General features: G+C 39.6%; 2 protein-coding genes across 6 annotated transcripts in view; both read left to right on the top strand.

The window, feature by feature from the left end:
- The first annotated feature begins 2,690 nt into the window (after nt 1-2,690).
- On the top strand, nt 2,691-7,693 carry tmem183a (transmembrane protein 183A). 2 transcript variants are annotated; one of them, XM_030421482.1, is made up of 8 exons: nt 2,691-2,918; nt 3,190-3,279; nt 3,390-3,560; nt 3,655-3,814; nt 4,228-4,408; nt 4,629-4,715; nt 4,823-4,975; nt 5,967-7,693. In XM_030421482.1, exons 1-8 carry the CDS (start codon nt 2,855-2,857, stop codon nt 6,150-6,152), a joined length of 1,092 nt encoding a protein of 363 aa, XP_030277342.1. In that variant the 5' UTR covers nt 2,691-2,854; the 3' UTR covers nt 6,153-7,693. The 2 variants fall into 2 exon arrangements, with proteins under 2 accessions (XP_030277342.1, XP_030277341.1); XM_030421481.1 differs by having other exon boundaries at nt 4,820-4,975.
- Nucleotides 7,694-8,548: 855 nt separating this feature from the next.
- The window catches only part of tfeb (transcription factor EB), a 37,246-nt gene continuing 26,381 nt past the window's right edge, over nt 8,549-19,413 (top strand). For all 4 annotated transcript variants that reach the window (XM_030420816.1, XM_030420807.1, XM_030420813.1 and 1 more), the window contains exon 1: nt 8,549-8,825. The gene's annotated coding sequence lies outside the window, so the exon portion shown is untranslated. The remainder of the gene's footprint in view (nt 8,826-19,413) is intronic.

Genomic DNA, 19,413 nt, shown 5'->3' with positions numbered 1-19,413 from the left:
CTGTGAAGTTCCCAGAAATGTTTTGTGCACTACAAAACTTCACTTGACTTTTCCATGATGGTGAGTAGATCGATGACTGAATTTTCATTTTTGGGTGAAGTTATCCCTTAATATACTTTAGTACAATTAGCTGACTAGTAAAAGGACTAGACTTATTCCTATGAATTGTGAACTATATGAGCTGCTGTGCTTTCTTCAAATTATGGAGACAGATCTGATTTTGTATTTCCTCACTGCTCTTGATTGACTTTTTGGGAAGTTACAAGTGACCTGTGTTTGCTTAAAAATAACAAAACAACAACAACAACAACAACAACAACAGTAAAACAGTTGCAGTTCAGTGTAAAGAGAAAATGATTAAAAGCCTACAAAGTGCTGGTGATAAAGAGCTCACTAATGACTGAGCACACCATGATCACATTTGTGTTTAAATGATACTGTAATGATGAAGTTCTGCAGGGGTTGGGCTGCTGTTTAACAAAGTGGATGATAACAGTTGTAAGGATTTGATTAAAAGAGTAGTTTCATCCGTTAAAATCAGGGTAAAGTAGAATTGATGTAGAATTGATATGAATTATCATAGATAGATTAAGGAAATTATATCTAAATGTGAGTCTTTCTATTCTGTAGTCAGTTTTGAACCCAAGTTATGGAATACGTCTCACCATTTAAAAATATCATAGGCCTATATCATGTCATTTATTCATTTTCTTAGAAGATTTAATTTAAAAACGCTCTGTCGATGTATATTTTCTTTGTGATTTTGATTACAATAAATCCATACACACACACACACACACACACAAACACACACACACACACACACACACACACACACACACACACACACACACACACACACAAAAACACACACACACACATATACATTTATACATATATATATATATATATGTTAACGTTCACACACTTAGTGCAAAGAGATCATACATTTAAGTTTAAAAGCCTTCACTCCATTATATTTCACTTCTGGAGTTGGACACAGAAGGCCATTTATTGCCACCTAGTGGCTGAATCTGTCCATCACTTAATGGTTACTGCACTCAAATATCTTTAGTTTAGTAGTAAAAGGAGCAATACCACTGTGTACTGGAGAAATACTCTTTTAGCAGTTCTGCATTCTAGATTTTACTTTACTATGTATATTAAGTACAAAATCAAACCAGTAAAAAAAACTATGCAGCAAGTCCCATATCAGTATATTGGACAATATAGTTATAATATATACTAGTAGCAGTAGCTGAGCAGAAGTAGAAGGAAATGCTCAAGTAAAGCCCAAGTGTTTAAGTAGAGTAAGTACGGTTCTTGACCACTGACTATAATAACTACTTTTGAATGAAGTATTTACAGCTCTTTGACAGCAATGTCCAAAGAATCAGCTAAACCAGGTCAAAACACCTTTATTCAAATTCTGATTCATAATTACATTCATTTTGAGTGTCCTACCAGCTGTTGTGTTTGTGAACTGTGGAGGAAACCAAAGCACCCAGAGAACGCTAGTGTTGACATGAACAGGTCAAACTTTCACCTTAATTGCTCAGGTCACAATTTAGGTCTCATTTTTCTGAAATAATATTTTTCCTTTAATGACAAAGGGTTATATTTGGCAGTTAGATAAAAGTCAATATCTTGTTTTACAAAAATGGTACTAAGAAGATAATAGATAGCACTGCAGCGAATAAAGAGCTGTGGACTTTTCAAGGCCATGACAACAGTGTTGTCCACAGTCATTCTGAGATGATTCTGTGGAGGCCTGCAGCACTTTCTCAAAAAAGACATAGGTCACTTAGCACAGCACTGTGGATCTTTTAAGCAGTATGACTTTCTTCTCTGACCTATGGTTATTATCTAAGTCTACCTGGCTCAATGGTCCCTGGGCAGCTTTAGTGTTGTGCATTAGCAACCTGATGTGAGACAAACTGACCAAGTATCTGCTTTCAGGCACTTTCTTACATTGTGTCACAGGAACTCTTCAGCAAAGCCAGATGGATGTTTACTTCTCTGTTGGTCAGCATCATTGAGCCCTTATTGTCAGTTAATACAACAGACATTTGGTTAAAATGAATATATAATGAGCACCCCAGATAGTGAACCGCAGTCTCAAATCAAACAGACAGTGTTTGAAACAAAGACTCTTTTAAGTTTGGCATGAACAACAATATCAAATTAATAAAGCACTGATAAAACATGTTTTTTGTAATAAAGTAGAGATAGTGCAAATATTTGGCAATTGATATATCAGCATTAGGCTCAGTAGAAGAAAAAAAACAAAGTGCACAGTGTAAACAGAGTTCTAACTAAATGAAAGACAATACAATAAAACAACTACGTTTTTTTTGCTGCTTTACTTTAGTATTTTCTTATACAGGGATGTTCTCTCGTATAAACCATTAATAAGGGCTGCAGCTATACTCTGTAATGTAGAATATTAACACTGAATTGACAAATAAAATACTTTTTCTAATAGTCTTTAGTTTAGTGCAGTTGGTTCGAGGGGTTTTAATGTGGAGTAATATGTGGAGTCACTCAATTAAAGAAAGTGTTAATTGGCAGATAAAATGTTGGGACCGAGACTCCCTCTCCACATTTTGGTCACACATCCTTGAACTGCTGGCAGTCACCGACAGATGGCAGTACAGCAACAGAGGTACACACAACAACAACGATACTCTCGCGAGACTTGCCTCGTTACGTCATTCCATGATGGCTGAAGATCCTGGCGGAACATTTTTCAATTTCTCTCTCATTTTTCCTTCTTTCTCTCTACCTCCGCTTGCCATAGAGACATGGCAGGACCCACAGGCCCGTTAAGCTTCCACAGATCATTGGTGTCGACATGCCCAAGAAAGGGAACCGAAAACGGCTGAAATTTAAGGCCGGGGACGTTTGTTCGGAATCAGGTAATATAACGTAGGTTACATTGCATCAGCTAGCAAGCTATCCCGCCCACTGTTAGCACTGTGTAGTCAGCTTCAAATGATATACTTTCCCCTGTGAATGTAAAACTTTGCATATACATTTTTTTTGATTCTCACGTCTTACAACAGTATATTAAGAGTGAGACCTTGTTGCGGTCGCCTTAGTGTGTGTTTTCTGGTATTAGCAAGAGCTAAAAGGCAGATGAATGTTGTTAAAGTCATGTAACAGAGGAATTGTGTATCTTTTATCTAGTCACTGTTGCTGATTATGCTGACGCTGACCCAGCCGTTGTGAAGTCAGGGAGGGTGAAGAAGGCTGTTGCAAATGCAGTTGAAAAAGAAGGTAACTTGTGAGGACATTTTTGTAATTATACTAATGATCTGAGATTGCAGTGTCAAATGCTTTGTCTGGAAAGGTGATCCAAGTGCTCACCTTAACATTGTGTGTCTCAGTAAAATTACTCTGCGGCCTGGAAGCATCTCAGGGAGCGGTGGAGGAGGTCGTCTCATCTGCAGGGAGTGTCCAAGAAGACGCTTTGGAAAGCAGTGATGAACTAGACCCTGAAGAGGATGGAGAAAATGAAAGTAAAGCAGCCCGCAAGAAGAAACACAAGAGGAGAAAGGGTATATGGATATAGAGGAATAAGCTGTACAGTGGGGTGTACATCCATCTTACCAGGGTGTTTACTTACAGGGCGTTTGAATTTTGTCTCCACAGAATGCAGTGAGAGCAGTGATGGGTACGAGTATCCAGTGGATATTTGGGAAGTGCTCGCCTCCTACATTCGGCCTGAAGATGTGTGCAGATTTGCTCTGATCTGTAGAAATGCATGGACAGTCACTTGCACTGCAGCTTTTTGGACCAGGCTCTACAGAAGGTGAGTTTGCTTTCTTGAGTAATGGTGTGCATTTAGAGAAAATTTAGTGATTCTGTTTCTCCTCCCACTGTTTCTGGAGGAGTGTGATGTTACTGTTAAGTCCTCAAGACCAAGTATAACTGTGAATAGAATGCAGTTTTGATGGAATTTCACTTAATTGGTGTATTTTGTCAAAGGGTGATTTTATAACTGGCCATGAGGTGAACATTTCAAAGCTAAAGACACTTGCCGCTTGGAATTAAACCTGTGCCTGTGTCATAAACAATGGAACTATAATACATGATTCAGTTTCAAATGAAGGACCATATCCAGGTGTATTACCTGGTAAAATGCCTTCAATGTGCTCCATTTAATTGGCAAAGTAATAGAATAAACTGAGTTCTTCTACCTTTTTTCCCTCCTCTCCTTCACAGACACTACAGGATTGATGCTGACCTGCCATTTCGTCTGCAACCTGATTGTATTGACAGGATGCGTTGTTTACGGGCTCGTGTGATTCGCTCCCTTTTCCATTTGTATGAGCCGTTTGACTCGCGTGTCTCAAAAATTCCTGCTCTGCCAGAATCCACACCCACAACCTTGCTTAACTCAAAGGTAAGCTAACAAATGTGTAAGCAATCACCTTACTGTATGGATGTGGTGCTAAAGTTTTTCTTTATTTCGCTTGTTCATCTGTTAGTATCACATGTGATTGACTTACAACGAAGAGACGATTTTATCGAAATGCCTTTATGTCTTAATATTTAGGTATACAGTGATACTGCTGCAAGCCCTGTGTGAATGTGTTGGTTTTATGTGCTAATGTTTTTTGCAGTGTTTACTGGCCTGGTACAGAAAGGTCCCCTGTTCAGGGACTCGTCCAGAGGCATTGTGGGAGTTCAACTTCAAGTTTTTAAAGCAGGTAAAAAGCGGTTGTTTAAAATCAGCCATGATAAATGCTAACCTTTTGTTTTTGCTGCTGTTGTGTTTATTTTTTTGTAATGCTGTGGTCATCTACATCCAAAGCAGGGACACGGTAAGAATGGTTGTGCCAAATCCTTGTGTGCGCCCAGACAATATCAAGATGTCCACTCGAACCCGGACTCTGACTGCTACATGCTTCAGGTCACCACCCTCAACTACATCTACACCCCTGTGGTCATGGGCATGACGCTGGCCCTGGTTAGTAACTCTTATGTTTTGAAGAATCTTGGCTACAGTGTTTTATGATAGAGAGCACATACTGTTCTTTTAACTCTTATCCTAAAGTTGTTGTTTTTTTCAGTTATAGGGCTTAAAAAACAACTTTTGACATAGTAGGTGGCATCAAGCATTAACATTTTTAAATGTTGAAATTAATTAAGACAGTTTCGCAAGTTAAAATAACTGTAGATACTGAATGAGAACCAGTGTTGTTTTATTTTGTGATCTTCAACACTGTTATCAGTCCCTGAGAACACCACAGTTAAGTGATGACAAAGATTACATAGAGCTTCCTATGTTAGAAGAAAACTGTTTGTATGACAAGGCAAAAACTGTATATATGTTAAGTTATTGATGTTGAATCAGCTGTGTCAAGATAGTGCTCAGATCTGGAGGACAATGGAAAGTGTCAGTAGTCGTGAGAAGGTTGAGAGACTTTCAGCAGAGTGATGTGGTGTGTTTTGATCCAACAAAGCAGCTCTTATCTGCTAGCAATTCACATAAAGCTTCCTCTTAAATTTAATGAATGAAAGGAAGCATTGGTTTGATAAGAACTGGCAGGCCATGTCCAGTTTTTTGAGAAGGGCTTGAAATAGGTTTGGACAAGGCAAGAGACTGGTAACGGCGTACGCTTACAAGAATTTGGGGAAAGCTCTTGTGATAAGCTCTTTTAGGAAGTCTGGTTGGGGTGACACCTAGGAAACTACAGTCTATTATAGTTTGTAGGTCTGTGTCACAACATAAAAACTCAAAATTAATAAAGATAGTCAGAACCTATGAGCAACATGTTTGTGAAAGATCCACCAACTAATGTATTTCATTATTTTTGCCAACAGTGTGCTTTATCTTTTTTCTGCACCAAAGTTTAAAATAGCATTATTGACCATGAACTAATGGAAAAATTAACATGGGCGCCAAGTACAAAAAGTCCTCTCCTAATCCAAACTGTTTTGCTTATTCTTTTTTGCAGTTCACAATCAACGTCAGCACAGACATGCGCCACCACCGTGTTCGTCTGCTTTTCCATGACTCACCGCTCCAGCGGGGAAAGAAGAGGGGAGATCAGGGCGGGACCCTGGTGGTGTTGGATCCTGTACAGAGTGTGAGGATCATGGACTGGTGGCATCCACAGTACCCTTCCTCACCCGACACATAGGAGTCCTACCCCTTCAGATGATGCAACAGCAGAACATCACTCTAAGAACCCGGCTGTTATCTCATCCTCCCCACCAAACACAAATATGATAGTGGATGATTCTGCAGAGCCCTGGATTATGTTGAATGACAAAGTTTTGGACATTTTGATTGTCATTGTTAGGTGTTTAAAAAGATCACTATTGAGATGGGATGTTAACCTCATCTTGGTGTCGTAATCAAACATGTTGCATGCCTATCCACCATCTCTACCCACACCCTCAACATCATAGTTTTTCCTGCAATTGCGATGTATGTAGTTCACGTACATTATTCTTAGGGAGATTGGGCTTATCATCTATTTATATAAATCTACAATATCCACATCATGACAATGGCAGTCATTCTACTCTTCCAGCAGTCTGCATCTTCAGCAGTTCCTTTTTTTTTTTTTTTTTTTTAAACATGGAGAAATAGGGCTGGGCAATATAGAAATAAAATAAATGTCATAACATTAATCACTAATTATATATGGAAGGCTACCATCAGATCAGAATGGAAGGTCAAGGCTGAAATTAGTTTGAGATGACAAGAATTTTAGAAATTGTTTTAACAATTGTTAAACTTTGACAAAGTAAACAGTGTGGAGGGTAGTTGATAGATGGTAAATGAGGTGTGATGTATCAGCTCAGCTGTACGGACTTGGCAGAGACGATCGTGTGTATTTTCAGCTTCAAAAATGGATTCAAAAGTCTGCTGTTATTTTACACGAATGGCATTGATGCATATTGAACCTACATGTTACTAGAGGAGTTTAGAAAACTCTGGGATTAACAGGGTGGAACATTTGTACTGTCCTTTGGTTTGATTTTATGTTCACTTGAAAGTGTAGTCTGAAATATCTTGATTTTGCATTGGTTTGATTTTGACAGTGTTGCATCAATATAATCTATTAGTATTCTTTTAAAACCATATTTTCTTTTTGATGTATTTATTTCAAAGCAGCCTCACTTAAGTATTATGTGAATATAAATAACACTGCACTATACTGAAGGGGCCAAAGAGATGAATTACCTCAGACATCATCCACTCATCTGCTGATTTGGGCTGTGTTTTTCTTCGTTGCTGGTGTTTCTTGGCTAAAAAAAATGTCTTGATTGTGTCATGTTGAGCACTATGTATCCCCTACTGCCTCCTGTGGAATCTCACTCAACTTTGAATGGCTCAAAGTGTTTAAAGTGGTCAGTCTGATGAGTAATGAATATGAGTTGAATCATACCAATCACATGCTTGATTATTGATTTACCCACCAATCAGACACATCCAAAATAATTTGACCTGAATTGATTTGCACATATACTTGTTTTGTAAATGAAAAAAAAAACTGTCCACATTTAATTTAAACTTCTAGAAATAATAAGGTTTGTTGATGGCTGTACGCAGTAGCAGAAGTCAGCAGTTCTGTTTGCAGCATTTGATTGTTTTAGTTGGTGGTGTAGTTTTGTCAGAGAAGAATACACGTACTGCACTGAAATTAAACCTGAAACTGCCCATTCAAAGTGCCACCAGTCTTTGTTTTCTTTGTTCTACATTTTTAATTTCCACGTTGCCTCCCTCTTGTGGCCATACTGGGTATTGAACAATGTTCTATTCATGCACCACTTTACTAAGGTTGGTTTTCTTTGTCACTGAATGATACACGACCCTCCTTCAGACATCTATATCTGTATGGATGGATGCTTCTCATGCTTTTGTTGCGACTGACCAGTGAAACAAACATAAAAAGATCACATACTTTAAATTGAACACCTAACAGCCTCAAATGCTGCACAGCTGTCAGACATGAGGTGATTCTTATAATAAGAGAAGCACCTTTGCTTTTAAAAAGGTTGAACACAACATTAAGACCACCTGTTCAAACTAGCTATTATCGTGGCCTCGAAAATACCAGGCCACCTCATTAAAACAGTTTATATATATATATATATATATATATATATATATATATATATATATGTATATATATATATATATATATATATATATATATATATATATGTTCACATTACGACTGAACTAGGAATTTAGATTTACCAAGTTTAAGGATCGAATTGATGAGTTGCGCACAAAATAACATAAAAACGTAATATAAACGAAACTAAATGGTCATAAACATGTAAACTTGAAGCCACAGTACAGAAGTAGACAGAGAGGCGTCTCATTATAGATATGGAAAACGATAGTCTTGTTGTTTTTGGAAGAGTCTTGGCTCAAGTTAGAGGACCTCTTAAAAAAAAACTCTTTGCGGTCAACAGGCAGCACGTCATCGTCTCAAAATACCGCACAGCCTCTCGAGGATGCGAGAACACTACATTTCCCACAACCCCCTTCTGCGCTGTGCCATTGGTGGGGGCACAGGTGACCGCAGACGCTCCGAGTTGTGACAAAATCTCGACGGTCATAACGAAAACAAATTAGCCTTGCGAAGTGCGGGGCTGTACACACCGCGGCGGTCTGTGGGAATACACAGAAACTGAAAACCACCGACAGCTGTTGTTCTTTTAAACTCGCCTTTTTTCCTCTTCTTCTTCTGGTGTTGCCACGCAGGTTTGGTTTTTTATCAGAGCGCGCCAGAGAAGTGGGCACGCACTTTTTGTGAACCTGCCTACCTCGTTCTGCCTGACCTTCAGATCGGGTAAGTGATATTTTGCCTCTGCTACGACACCACCACCTCTGGAAACCCCGAGAGAGTGCGTTCATAAGTGCCTGTTTCTCGCTCAAAGTCTTGTGATTCACTCAGTTTTGAAAAGAGAAGTGGCCAACTTATTATCTGGCATCCTGGTAATTAAAGGCAACACTGTCTGGTAACCTGTGTGTTCCGCTAAAGCATTGCCAAAATACAAATAAGTAACTTCTGCATTGTGGAGGCGACGTGTAGCTGCATGCTTACAGACATGCTTTATCATTAATGTTTACTCTGGGCTGCAAGAACTACGAATCACACTGCACTTTGCGAAGATTTTGTCTCCAGCTCATCATAAATGTTTTGATGAATCTGAGTAAAAAGACTAATATATTCATGAGCACAACCATAAAGAATAAAACAGACCAACAAAAGCACCCTACGTGCCATTTTCAGGTCCATTTTCTCAGAAATGTAAGAGTGAATTGACTTTTCTTTTCGCAAACATATGGAAAACGGTATAATAACATGAAATAAAATGGCATTGAAATTAGGACTGGCACCACTCTTGGACCACTTTCCCCCCTGTACTGTCAACGGTGAGTGTCTCCTGCCCCTCTTGCCATTTATAAGCAGCCGGTATCAGTAACAACACCTCAGCCCCGGGGTATGCTGCTATGTATAAGCTGTGACTGTAAACTGTACAGACCGTAATACTCTGCTGCGTATTCAAGTGCTTTGCTAGAAAGACTTGCACGGTGCAAACACACAAATAATGAAGGCACCAGCGACTATTTTCTCCTCTGCTGTCCCCTCTGCAGTCTGGGCTTTGATTACAACCCATGTGTTTATTATTAGTGTGTGTGCATGGTGAATACAGGGTACAATTCGTGCCTGATGCAATGTTTAGGTTTATTTCCAGTAAAGACATTTGACATGGGATTTATCTTGTTTATACTGAGGCTTTTGCTTCCTTCCATATCTGTCGGTTGGTTGGTTTGTCAGCAGGATTACACAAAGGTCTAACTTTATCGCCTCCGCGGCTTGTCTGTCTGAAGCCTGCATGTGTCTTTGGAGTATGTACGCGGCTGTACATCACGCCAGGTGGTTGACATTAGACCGTGCGCCCTGACCTCTCCACCTGGCTGCTGTGATCATCCAAACCATTCTCCAGAGAGCACAATATGGTTCAAAGGTTGGAGCAAAAAGGTCTCAGTAGGTCTGATAGCTCTGAGTACTCTTCTCAGGCTTCTGCTTATGTCATGACTTGTCTACTTTCATTCTTAGTGCACTTTGAAGAAATTTCCCTTTTAGTTATTGGCATCAGCACTAATCCAATGGTGACCAAGTTGTGTCACCAAACACTATGTAGTAGGAACAGCAGCCACATGAAAAACCACAGGAAAGAACATTTAAACAATCAGCGATGAATAATCTTTTTCAATGTCTGTGGATGGGTAGAAATGTAAGGTGAGGTGTTGCTTTTGATTCTGCTTTGCCTTCAGTCGCTTCCAGTAAAATTAGTTTTGCAGGGAAGTGGCACAGCTGTCTGAGGTCAGTGGATCACATGCTGACCATTTGGGTTTCTTTGGTGTAGTTTTTCTATGGGTTTCAATTCAAAGTGAGAAAAAAATATGATACTTGAGGACTCGAGAACTTCTACCTTTTTTTTGCTAACCAGTATTAAGACACACAGTCTGTGAATGAGTTGTTGATATGGATACTGCAGGAGTGAGTATCTTTCCACATAACAGTTGTTGTTGCACTTGAGCTAGTTTAACACCAGTTATGTCATCATAGGTTGGATCTGAATTACTGTTCTCCTGGAAACACACAAGACCGCTCTCCCACTGTCTCTTTCCGGTCTGTCTCTCTGTCACTGTCTTCATCTTCCTCCTCCTCATTTCTAGTGAATCCATGAATGAAAAAAAACATTCCCGTTATGTAACCAGATCAAAAGGAGAGATCTGCTGTGCAGCAACATTGGCACATGGTTCAGCCGTAGCTGTCAGAGTAATGCAGTGCTACCATGTATCAATAAACCAATTTCTTGTAATTATTGTATTGTAATTTTATCATGTGCCTCGTGATGTGTTTACATAATGTCTTTAAGAATGTTTCTGAAGTAATCAAAATCAGGCATTGTTGGAGATATCAGCTGCCTGCTAGTTAACACAGTATCCTGTGAGGTGAGAGGCTTTAAAGGTCCAGAAAGTGAGATTTTCAGGTGTTTTTTTGATTATATAACAGGCCTAGGTGCTATATAACTAGCTATGTAACTACTGTGAATGTATGAAAACAGATATTATAATGCATAGCAAGTTTCCTTTTTAAGTGCTCTGGTGTCATTTCAGACGATAAAGTTTGTTGTTACTGTTAAATAACTTGCCTTCATTATATACCTTTGTGTTTGACAAAAATATTTGAGGAGTAATGGCAAGTAATGGGTATTTATGGGTAAATATATCGACATTTGAATTCCATGACTTCCAAAGTTGGCTTTAATCCACAGATATGGACACAGCCCGCATCTTCAGAGTGTGTGCCTTCAAACGAGCTATCAGAAACTAAAATTCTGATGTCATGTTCTAACACAGTCACTGCCCTCAGCCATTTCTTCAGCAACACCGGCAGAGCTGATATGGAAACATGGTGTGCGATGTTTGCTCAGGCCTTTGAGAGCTGACCAATCAGAGCACATTGGGTTTTTCAAGAGCGATGCCTTAAAGAGCCTGGAGCTAAAATGGAGCATAAGTAATAAGACCTGTGCTGTGTGCATAGGCTATTAGAGCAGGTAGAACATTCACTGTTATAATTTCTTTGCTTCATTGTCTATCTGAATTAGGCCTACAGTTGGCTTTGTAGGTATTAAGAAAAAAAAAACAACGTCATTTAACAGAGACTACACACCCAGACTACACCCACGACCACAATTACATTTTTCACGAACCTGAGCTGATCGAAGTATTATCAGGGGTTGGGGGAAATGACGTCTCAGTCTCAACGTGTTCTTGCTCTGGCTGCCTTCTTTTTCCTAAGAACCTCTGTATATCCATAATAACTAACTACTATAAACGCTGCATTTGTGGCTGCTGGCCGTTCGATATGCAACCACATAAAAACCTTTGGTGCTATTTTCATCATTAGGCAATTATATTTGTTTTTTTTTTTCAAGGCACAGAGATCCAGGGCTATTCCCAAAACATCCGGGGCTATAGCCCCGAGTGCCCAGGACTAACAACGTGCCTGCTTCTTAGCAACTGGTTTGGCACATAAGAATTAATTTCGCAATTCAAGAACAAATAAAAACAAAAAAAAATACAAAACAACAAACAAGATTCATTGACATAAGCTACTGGCCAAATTGTTATCGTAAACATCGGTATCTTCCCAGATTTTCCAAAATCACTGCGCACATACATACAAAACAAGTGTGTGTGTGCAGAATGGGACATGTAGAGGAGACGGTGGGGTTATGGAGTGCACCCAGTATGAAAGGTCAGGGTTTAGTTAACATACTGAGCCGTGAGGTTACTGTCAGCAAGGTCAAAGGTGAGCGGCCAGTATGTAGAGCAGCAGTGAGGCCAGACATACTGATCACACTCTCTCTAATAGCACAGTGGCAACCTGCTCCAATGGTCAGCAAAGGCAAACAGCTAAGGTTACAAGCACTGAAACGTTACAGGAGAGTTGACCACTTGTTGAGTTGACTTTAACTGTTCAAAATAATATCTTGATATCTAACAAACTGCTGGCTGGTATTGGAGCCTTTTTCTTTCCTGGTTTGTGTGAATATCTGATCAAAAGTGCACAAATTAGCATTGCAAAGAAGCATTGCATTCTCTGTGCTGGGTGTCTGGAAAAGAGAGAGTGTGTGTGTGTGTCTGTGTGTGTGTCTGTGTGTGTGTGTGTGTGTGTGTCATATTTTCAGCCTCATTGGACTCATGTCCGCTTGTAAGTGTTGGGGATGGGGTTAATTTTCTTCAGGTAAACAAAAGAGGCAGCGGTGGACACACACATGCACACTCTCTAAGCTCAGTGGATGTACTCTAGTGTGAAAGAGCATCAGGTGTGTGTAAACACAGCTTCGTCCGTTTGCCATATGGACAGATCACCCGTGACCTGGACACTTTTCTTTGCAACTAGACCAGGAAAAGCTGAATGAGGAACTGTCTGTACGCAGGACTGGATTTCCCTTAAAAATAAGAAAAAGACCAAACATATTACCACATCAGCTTGTCATTTACGGTCGGACTTTTTAAACCAGAGGAATGACGGCTTGGCATGTGCTGTATGACAACATGACCCATGATCCATCAGAGGTGAGTGTGGGTGGGACGTTTCGGGGCATGTGCTGAATGTGTGACTCCACTTCCTCATCTTATCTCCACTCCACTGTTTCATGTCCTCTTTTGTCTGAAGACAGTAGTGATGGACTTGCACAGTGTCTCTTTGCTCTGTAAGAGCGGTGTCTCAGCTGAATCCGTGAGCACACACACTGCAGCTGCCCTGTGTGTTTGGACAATGTGCTTGTTAGTGTGAACTGCAGGGGTCGGCAGTTGTAGTTCTGTGTGACTTTAGCTCTCTCAGAAAGCCACAACAAATTTCAAAGAGTTATATTTGTTCTCCTTTTAAAGTTGTTAGTCTGTATTCTCAGATAAGATTTACTGTTGCCACACTAAGACCGTCGTCGAATCTCAGTGTAATTCTCTCAAAATCTTGTTCCTTGTTTCTTGAAACAAGTGAAATATATGAATGATATGAAGCAATCACTTGTTTCCCCTGCAGTTTCACTTCTTGTAAGAAGTTGTCTGTTGCTGTGTTTTGTAAAATACCTTGAAATGATTCTTGAGTTGGTTTAAGAAAATGAGAATTTTTAAGGCTCAAAACAGCCTTGAAGATTGATGATAAGATCGATGTTGTGTTTTGCTTATGTTTAACCCCTGCACAAAATGCTCACACAAACTCTGCAGCCTGCTCTCTTCATATTATGGCCTCAGGGCTCCCTGTAACTGGTTCTGCTCCATATAATTCCTAGTGTTCTTTCTGGTGGTTTTAAGACGACAGGCAATAAAAACAGAAAGGCTGTTAATACTCACCAACAATTTTATTCGGTTTCGGTTTGATTTGAAGGTGTCATGTGGAACCAAATCATCTTTTATGAACCACCGATGACTCATGGAATGACATGTGCTAAAAAACACATCTTGAATCTAACATCGGCTTTTGTTTTGCCAAACCTCACTTCTCAGCTCTTGTTGTATTTACCTTTTTTTATTTTGTTAAGGAGGACAGTTTTACTGTCCTCTTTCACTTTGCTCAGGCTCACACAAGGCTCCATCACAGGGTGCAATTCTCTTCATCGTTCATCTTGATCATTCAGAAATAGCTATGAGTTTCCTGGGGAGGTTACTGAGCAAATGATTGTGGTTGATCTTTCTGGTGCGCATCAGAACTAGTGCAAGTAACAAAGTATCTTAATAGCTGATGCACCAGCAGCCCTTCCAAATGTTATTAAGCATTTCGCTAAGTGGGCTAAGTAATAATAATAGTGTTATTAGCATTCAAATACATGGCCTCATCGCAAACTATCCTGTGGTCTCTCTATCACTTGATTCCAAAACAAATGCACATGCCTCCGTTATGTGCTAGCAAAGATCTTTACAACGGCTGGCACTGGTGTCGTACCGCTTTTGTCAAAATGGCAGAAGTCACACCCAGAGTTTTGCGTAAGGTATCACAGAGGCTTGGAATAAGGTGGTAACAATCTTCCCTTCCATTCAAGTTGATGACACTTGACTTTAATTTCAGAATGATACATTAGGTTTTGATGTAAGATTGCAAGATTCTCAATAGCCTGGCGCATTCATATGTGTGTAATTCTGACATCCCCAGACTTTCCTGCTCTTTTACATTTATAATTTTACCTGAAGCTTCTTTTTCTGAAGGCAAATGAGGATCCTTGCTGTCACCCATAGCCTGTGGAACCGCATCCCCTCTTTTTCTTTCCTTCTCATTCAGTTTTTTCCACCATGCTAAACTGTCCTTTTAAATGTGGCCAAAAACATGTATTTATATATTTAGATTTATAAGAATCAAACTTTCTGTCACTTTAAACACTTGGGCGCTCCCAGACTTTCCATTATTTTGCATTTCACCTAAAGGGCATTTCATTTTCTCTGTTTATATTGCAAGAAAACTGAACTAGTCTCAAACAGGATATGTTTCAGGGTCTCACGTCTGTACCCCGGGAGCAAGTCTGGTGTTTTTTGCAAGTTTTAACTCAGAATTTTTCATAATTTTAACAGAAAGCTATATTTAATTGTTGTTGGAAAGCACCTTTGCGATATCCGTGTTTGTCAACTGTTATTGAACTAAAAGAGGAAGAAAAAAGAAATGTAACCTTTTGCACTTTCAAAATCAGCTCAACATTTTCTGTTGTGTGGCATGACTACTGTGTTTACTTGCACAGCTGATTTTATTTCACAGATATGACAGGAGGAAACCGTCCTTGATCAATGTTTAACATCATACTGGCAGTGAAACATTTGTAGATTATTCGTGATATCTGAGCTGAACATCTGAATGATTGCGCTCTCTTCAATCAATTGCACTTTTCTGATTTGTGTCGTTATTTGCTGGGATTAATACATCTGACGACCACAACAACAGTTTTGGTGGCAGCATGCTGTACTCTTCATGAGGTTATTGACATTTGTTACCGAATAATCTCTTCCTGTTAGTGTAGTCCATGGCAGAATGATAAGCAGTGGCAATTCAATATACTGTATAAAGATATGAGTGTGCTTCTATGTATGAAGACATAGCATTCCTTTGTCTGCACCCCCTTTTGGTCAAAATTGAAGCTGAACTGGTGCACACACACAGAAATACACACAGGAGAAAGTTCTCCCGTTAACAAACTGATTATCCCTTTTGAGCCCTCCTTAAACTCTTCCTGTGTGTTTAGTTCTTTCTAATGCTGCGCTCACTCTCTCTCTGTCATTCTCTCTCTCTTGTCTCTCTGGATGGCTCAGAAGGCAGCCACAGTCTTTGTGATGAGTTCTGAAATTCTTTTTCACTGAAACGAGTGAAGCTAGAGAGTCAGTAAGAGCTGGGGTGACGGATAGCAGAAATTTAAGATCAGGTTTTGGTTCTATGCTTCCTGTTGGGAATTCATTTTGTGTGTGTGTGTGAACTTTATCTCACAAGTCATTTCACAAATGCTTTCCATTCCATCTAACTGTACAGGTTGTTTGTCATCCATGCAACAAGAAATGCTGTGCGGCAGGTTGGCTGGTTTTTGTACTGCTCCTTCTCTATCACACACAAAAAACGCACACAAGCACACAGAACTCCATGTATTGTTTACTCAGTATTACTAAAGGTTAATTTATGTGCTCCGAATGGAAAAAGGCTACTCTATAAATAAACATCTGGTGGCGTTGTGATTGGGACATCTAGCTTTAGCAGCTCATATAATACAGCGACTCTAGATCTCAGTGTATTTCTTAGAAATCAAGGAACAAAACAAACATCCATGGAATGAAAATAAGGGTTCCCTTTATGTGGTTAATGTCATCAGGGATGGCAGGTGATGTGTGTCATTCAACCACTGACAGCAGCCTTAATTCTCATGAGGTCACCTCAGGTCATATTATGTAACGCTTACAGAATGAGGAAGTAATTTTTCTTCAGTAAGCATACATTATTTTAGTGGAAAACAGGTCCTGACAAATAGATATTGAACCACTGCTCGATACATACTTGCAAACTCACCATTGTGTGTCCATGGATTCTTATTTTTTGTAGGAAAAGATGCCACATATTTAAGGCTGAGGTAGAAGATCATGTCTGTAAAATGATGCAGAGTGTGTCCAGATTAAGTGTGTTTGAACTGCAACAATTAGTTGATGAAAGGAGATCTACAAACCCTAATTCCAATGAAGTTGGGACGTTGTGTAAAATGTAAATAAAAACAGAATACAATGATTTGCAAATCCTTTTCAACTTATATTCAATTGAATACACTACAAAGACAAGATATTTAATGTTCAAAATAATAAACTTTAATGTTTATTTGCAAATATTCACTCATTTTGAATTTGATGCCTGCAACACGTTCCAAAAGAGCATATGCTGCCATCCAAGCAAAAGTTGCTTGGATGGCAGCATTTGTTGCTCCAAAACCTGTATGAACCTTTCAGCATTGATGTGCCTTCACAGATGTGCATGTAACCAATGCCATGGGCGCTAACACAGCCCCATACCATCACAGATGCTGGCTTTTGAACTTTGCACTGATAACAGTCTTGATGGTCCTTTTCTCTTTGGCCCGGAGGACACGTAGTCCATGATTTCCAGAAACAATTTGAAATGTGCACTCGTCAGACCACAGCACACTTTTCCACTTTGCTTCAGTACATCTCAGATGAGCTTGAGCCCAGAGAAGCCGGCGCCATTTCTGGATGTTGTTGATATAGGGCTTTTGCTTTGCATTGTAGAGTTTTAACTTGCACTCGTAGATGTAGTGACAAACTGTGTTAACTGACAGCGGTTTTCCAAAGTGTTCCTGAGCCAATGTGGTAATATCCTTGACAGAATGATGTCGGTTTTTAATGCAGTGCCGCCTGAAGGATCAAAGCTCACGGTCATTCAGTGTTGGTTTTTGGCCTTGCTGCTTACATGCAGAGTTTTCTCCAGATTCTCTGAATCTTTTGGTGATATTATGGACAGTAGATGATGAAATCCCTCAATTTCTTGGAATTGTACATTTAGAAACGTTCTTAAAGGAGTCATCACCCGGAAATCGCAATTTCTCTCGTTAAATCATGCATATTGGTGTCGGACCTCTGTTGAAACTTGCCTGAAAAGCTGGAGTCTGTAAAACATGAGTGTGAAAAGTAAGACGGAAAAAAAAGAATTTACCATTCAGAGACATCCTGCTGTAAACGTGTATCTTCCACCGTCTCTGCCTCTTCACTCTCCCGTTCGGTTTCCGACTCTGGCTCAGGCTCGCCCCCCATTCCGGCTCTGTCCTTCCTGCGGCCAATCAACGCGCGCCTCATTACATATTAATACAATGCACATCCGGACTGGTCAAAACCTCGCGCATAATCTCGCGTGAGAAAGTCGCGGTATGAAAAAGTGTCAGAACAAGCTCTATGTTTGATTTTTTTTTTATTTTTTTTTTTCTAATAAGTTTTAAGAATTGATCCAAAGCGATCCTAGAGGGACTGGATATGTAAAAAACCAGGTGATGACTCCTTTAAACTGTAAGACTTTTTGCTCACACAGTTGTTCACAACCTCGCCCCATTCTTGCTTGTGAACGATTGAGCCTTTCGGGGATGCTCCTTTTATACCCAATCATGGCACTCACCTGTTTTCAATTAACCAGTTCTCCTGTGGAATGTTCCAAACAGGTGTTTTTTAAGCATTCTTCAACTTTCCCAGTCTTTTGTTGCCCCCGTCCCAGCTATTTTGGAACATGCTGCAGATATCCAATTCAAAATGAGAGTATATTTGCAAAAAAACAATGAAGTTTATCAGTTTGAATATTAAATATCTTGTCTTTGTAGTGTATTCAACTGAATTTAAATTGGAAAGGATTTGCAAATCATTGTATTCTGTTTTTATTTGCGATTTACAAAACGTCCAAACTTCATTGGAATTGGGGTTTGTATTATACTTTTTCATTTATTTTTCCTTTCCATCATTGTTTAATATGAAGTAGGTTCTTGTGAATGTAGAAGAACTTGAAAGTTTAAAAGGTCCAACAGACGCTCCACTTTCCCAAAGAAAAACACAGCTCCTGAAACGCCTCATCAGAGTCAGACATTTGCATAATGTATTCCTAGCGGCTAATTTGGCACGTTAAGAGTTGAATGATCACATCTGCTCTCTTGTTGTCTTGTTGTTACCCGCGCTGACTCAGGCATGTGTGAGCTGACCAATCAGGAGACAGGGTTTTCAGGAAAAGGGGCCTTAAAGAGACAGGAGCTTAAACAGCCTTTCAGACAGAAGTCATGAGCCTCTTTTACATTTTATAGACTAAAACATTAATCAAATGATCATGAAAATAATTGGCAAATAAATCAGCAATGGTAATAATTGATATTTGCATTTCAGCAATATATATGTGATAAATATCATACTAACAACATTTTGCAATGTTAGGACATGTTATAGTATTAAATGGTTGAATTGTTGACCCCATCGCATGTGATCCTACTTATAACTTGTGTGCTATATATTGACAGCACTGTTTGTCCTACTTAACAGAGAGATAACCCACAGCTGGATCAAACTTTACTCAGACATATCAACATGGTCATCCCAACACTTTGAATAGAGCTAAAATGATGGTCTTGAATGTTGTATTTGTTTTCAACCTCTTTGCAACCATGGTGACCGAGGGAGTAAACTAAGGGAATCTTGCCCGGTGGACAAGCAGAAGAGGGTCTTGGGTGTTTGTTTGTGTGCCAGTTAAGTGGACCTATGTGTGTGTGTGTGTGTGTGTGTGTGTGTGTGTGTGTGTGTGTGTGTGTGCATGTGTGTTTTTTGGTCCTGCCTCCTCCATTGGCCATTGTCAAAAGAGT

The sequence above is a fragment of the Sparus aurata genome, chromosome 6, assembly GCF_900880675.1.
Source record: "Sparus aurata chromosome 6, fSpaAur1.1, whole genome shotgun sequence".
Lineage (NCBI taxonomy): Eukaryota > Metazoa > Chordata > Actinopteri > Spariformes > Sparidae > Sparus > Sparus aurata.
Note: the sequence above shows the minus strand (reverse complement) of the source record. Positions and strands in the feature narration are given on the sequence as shown.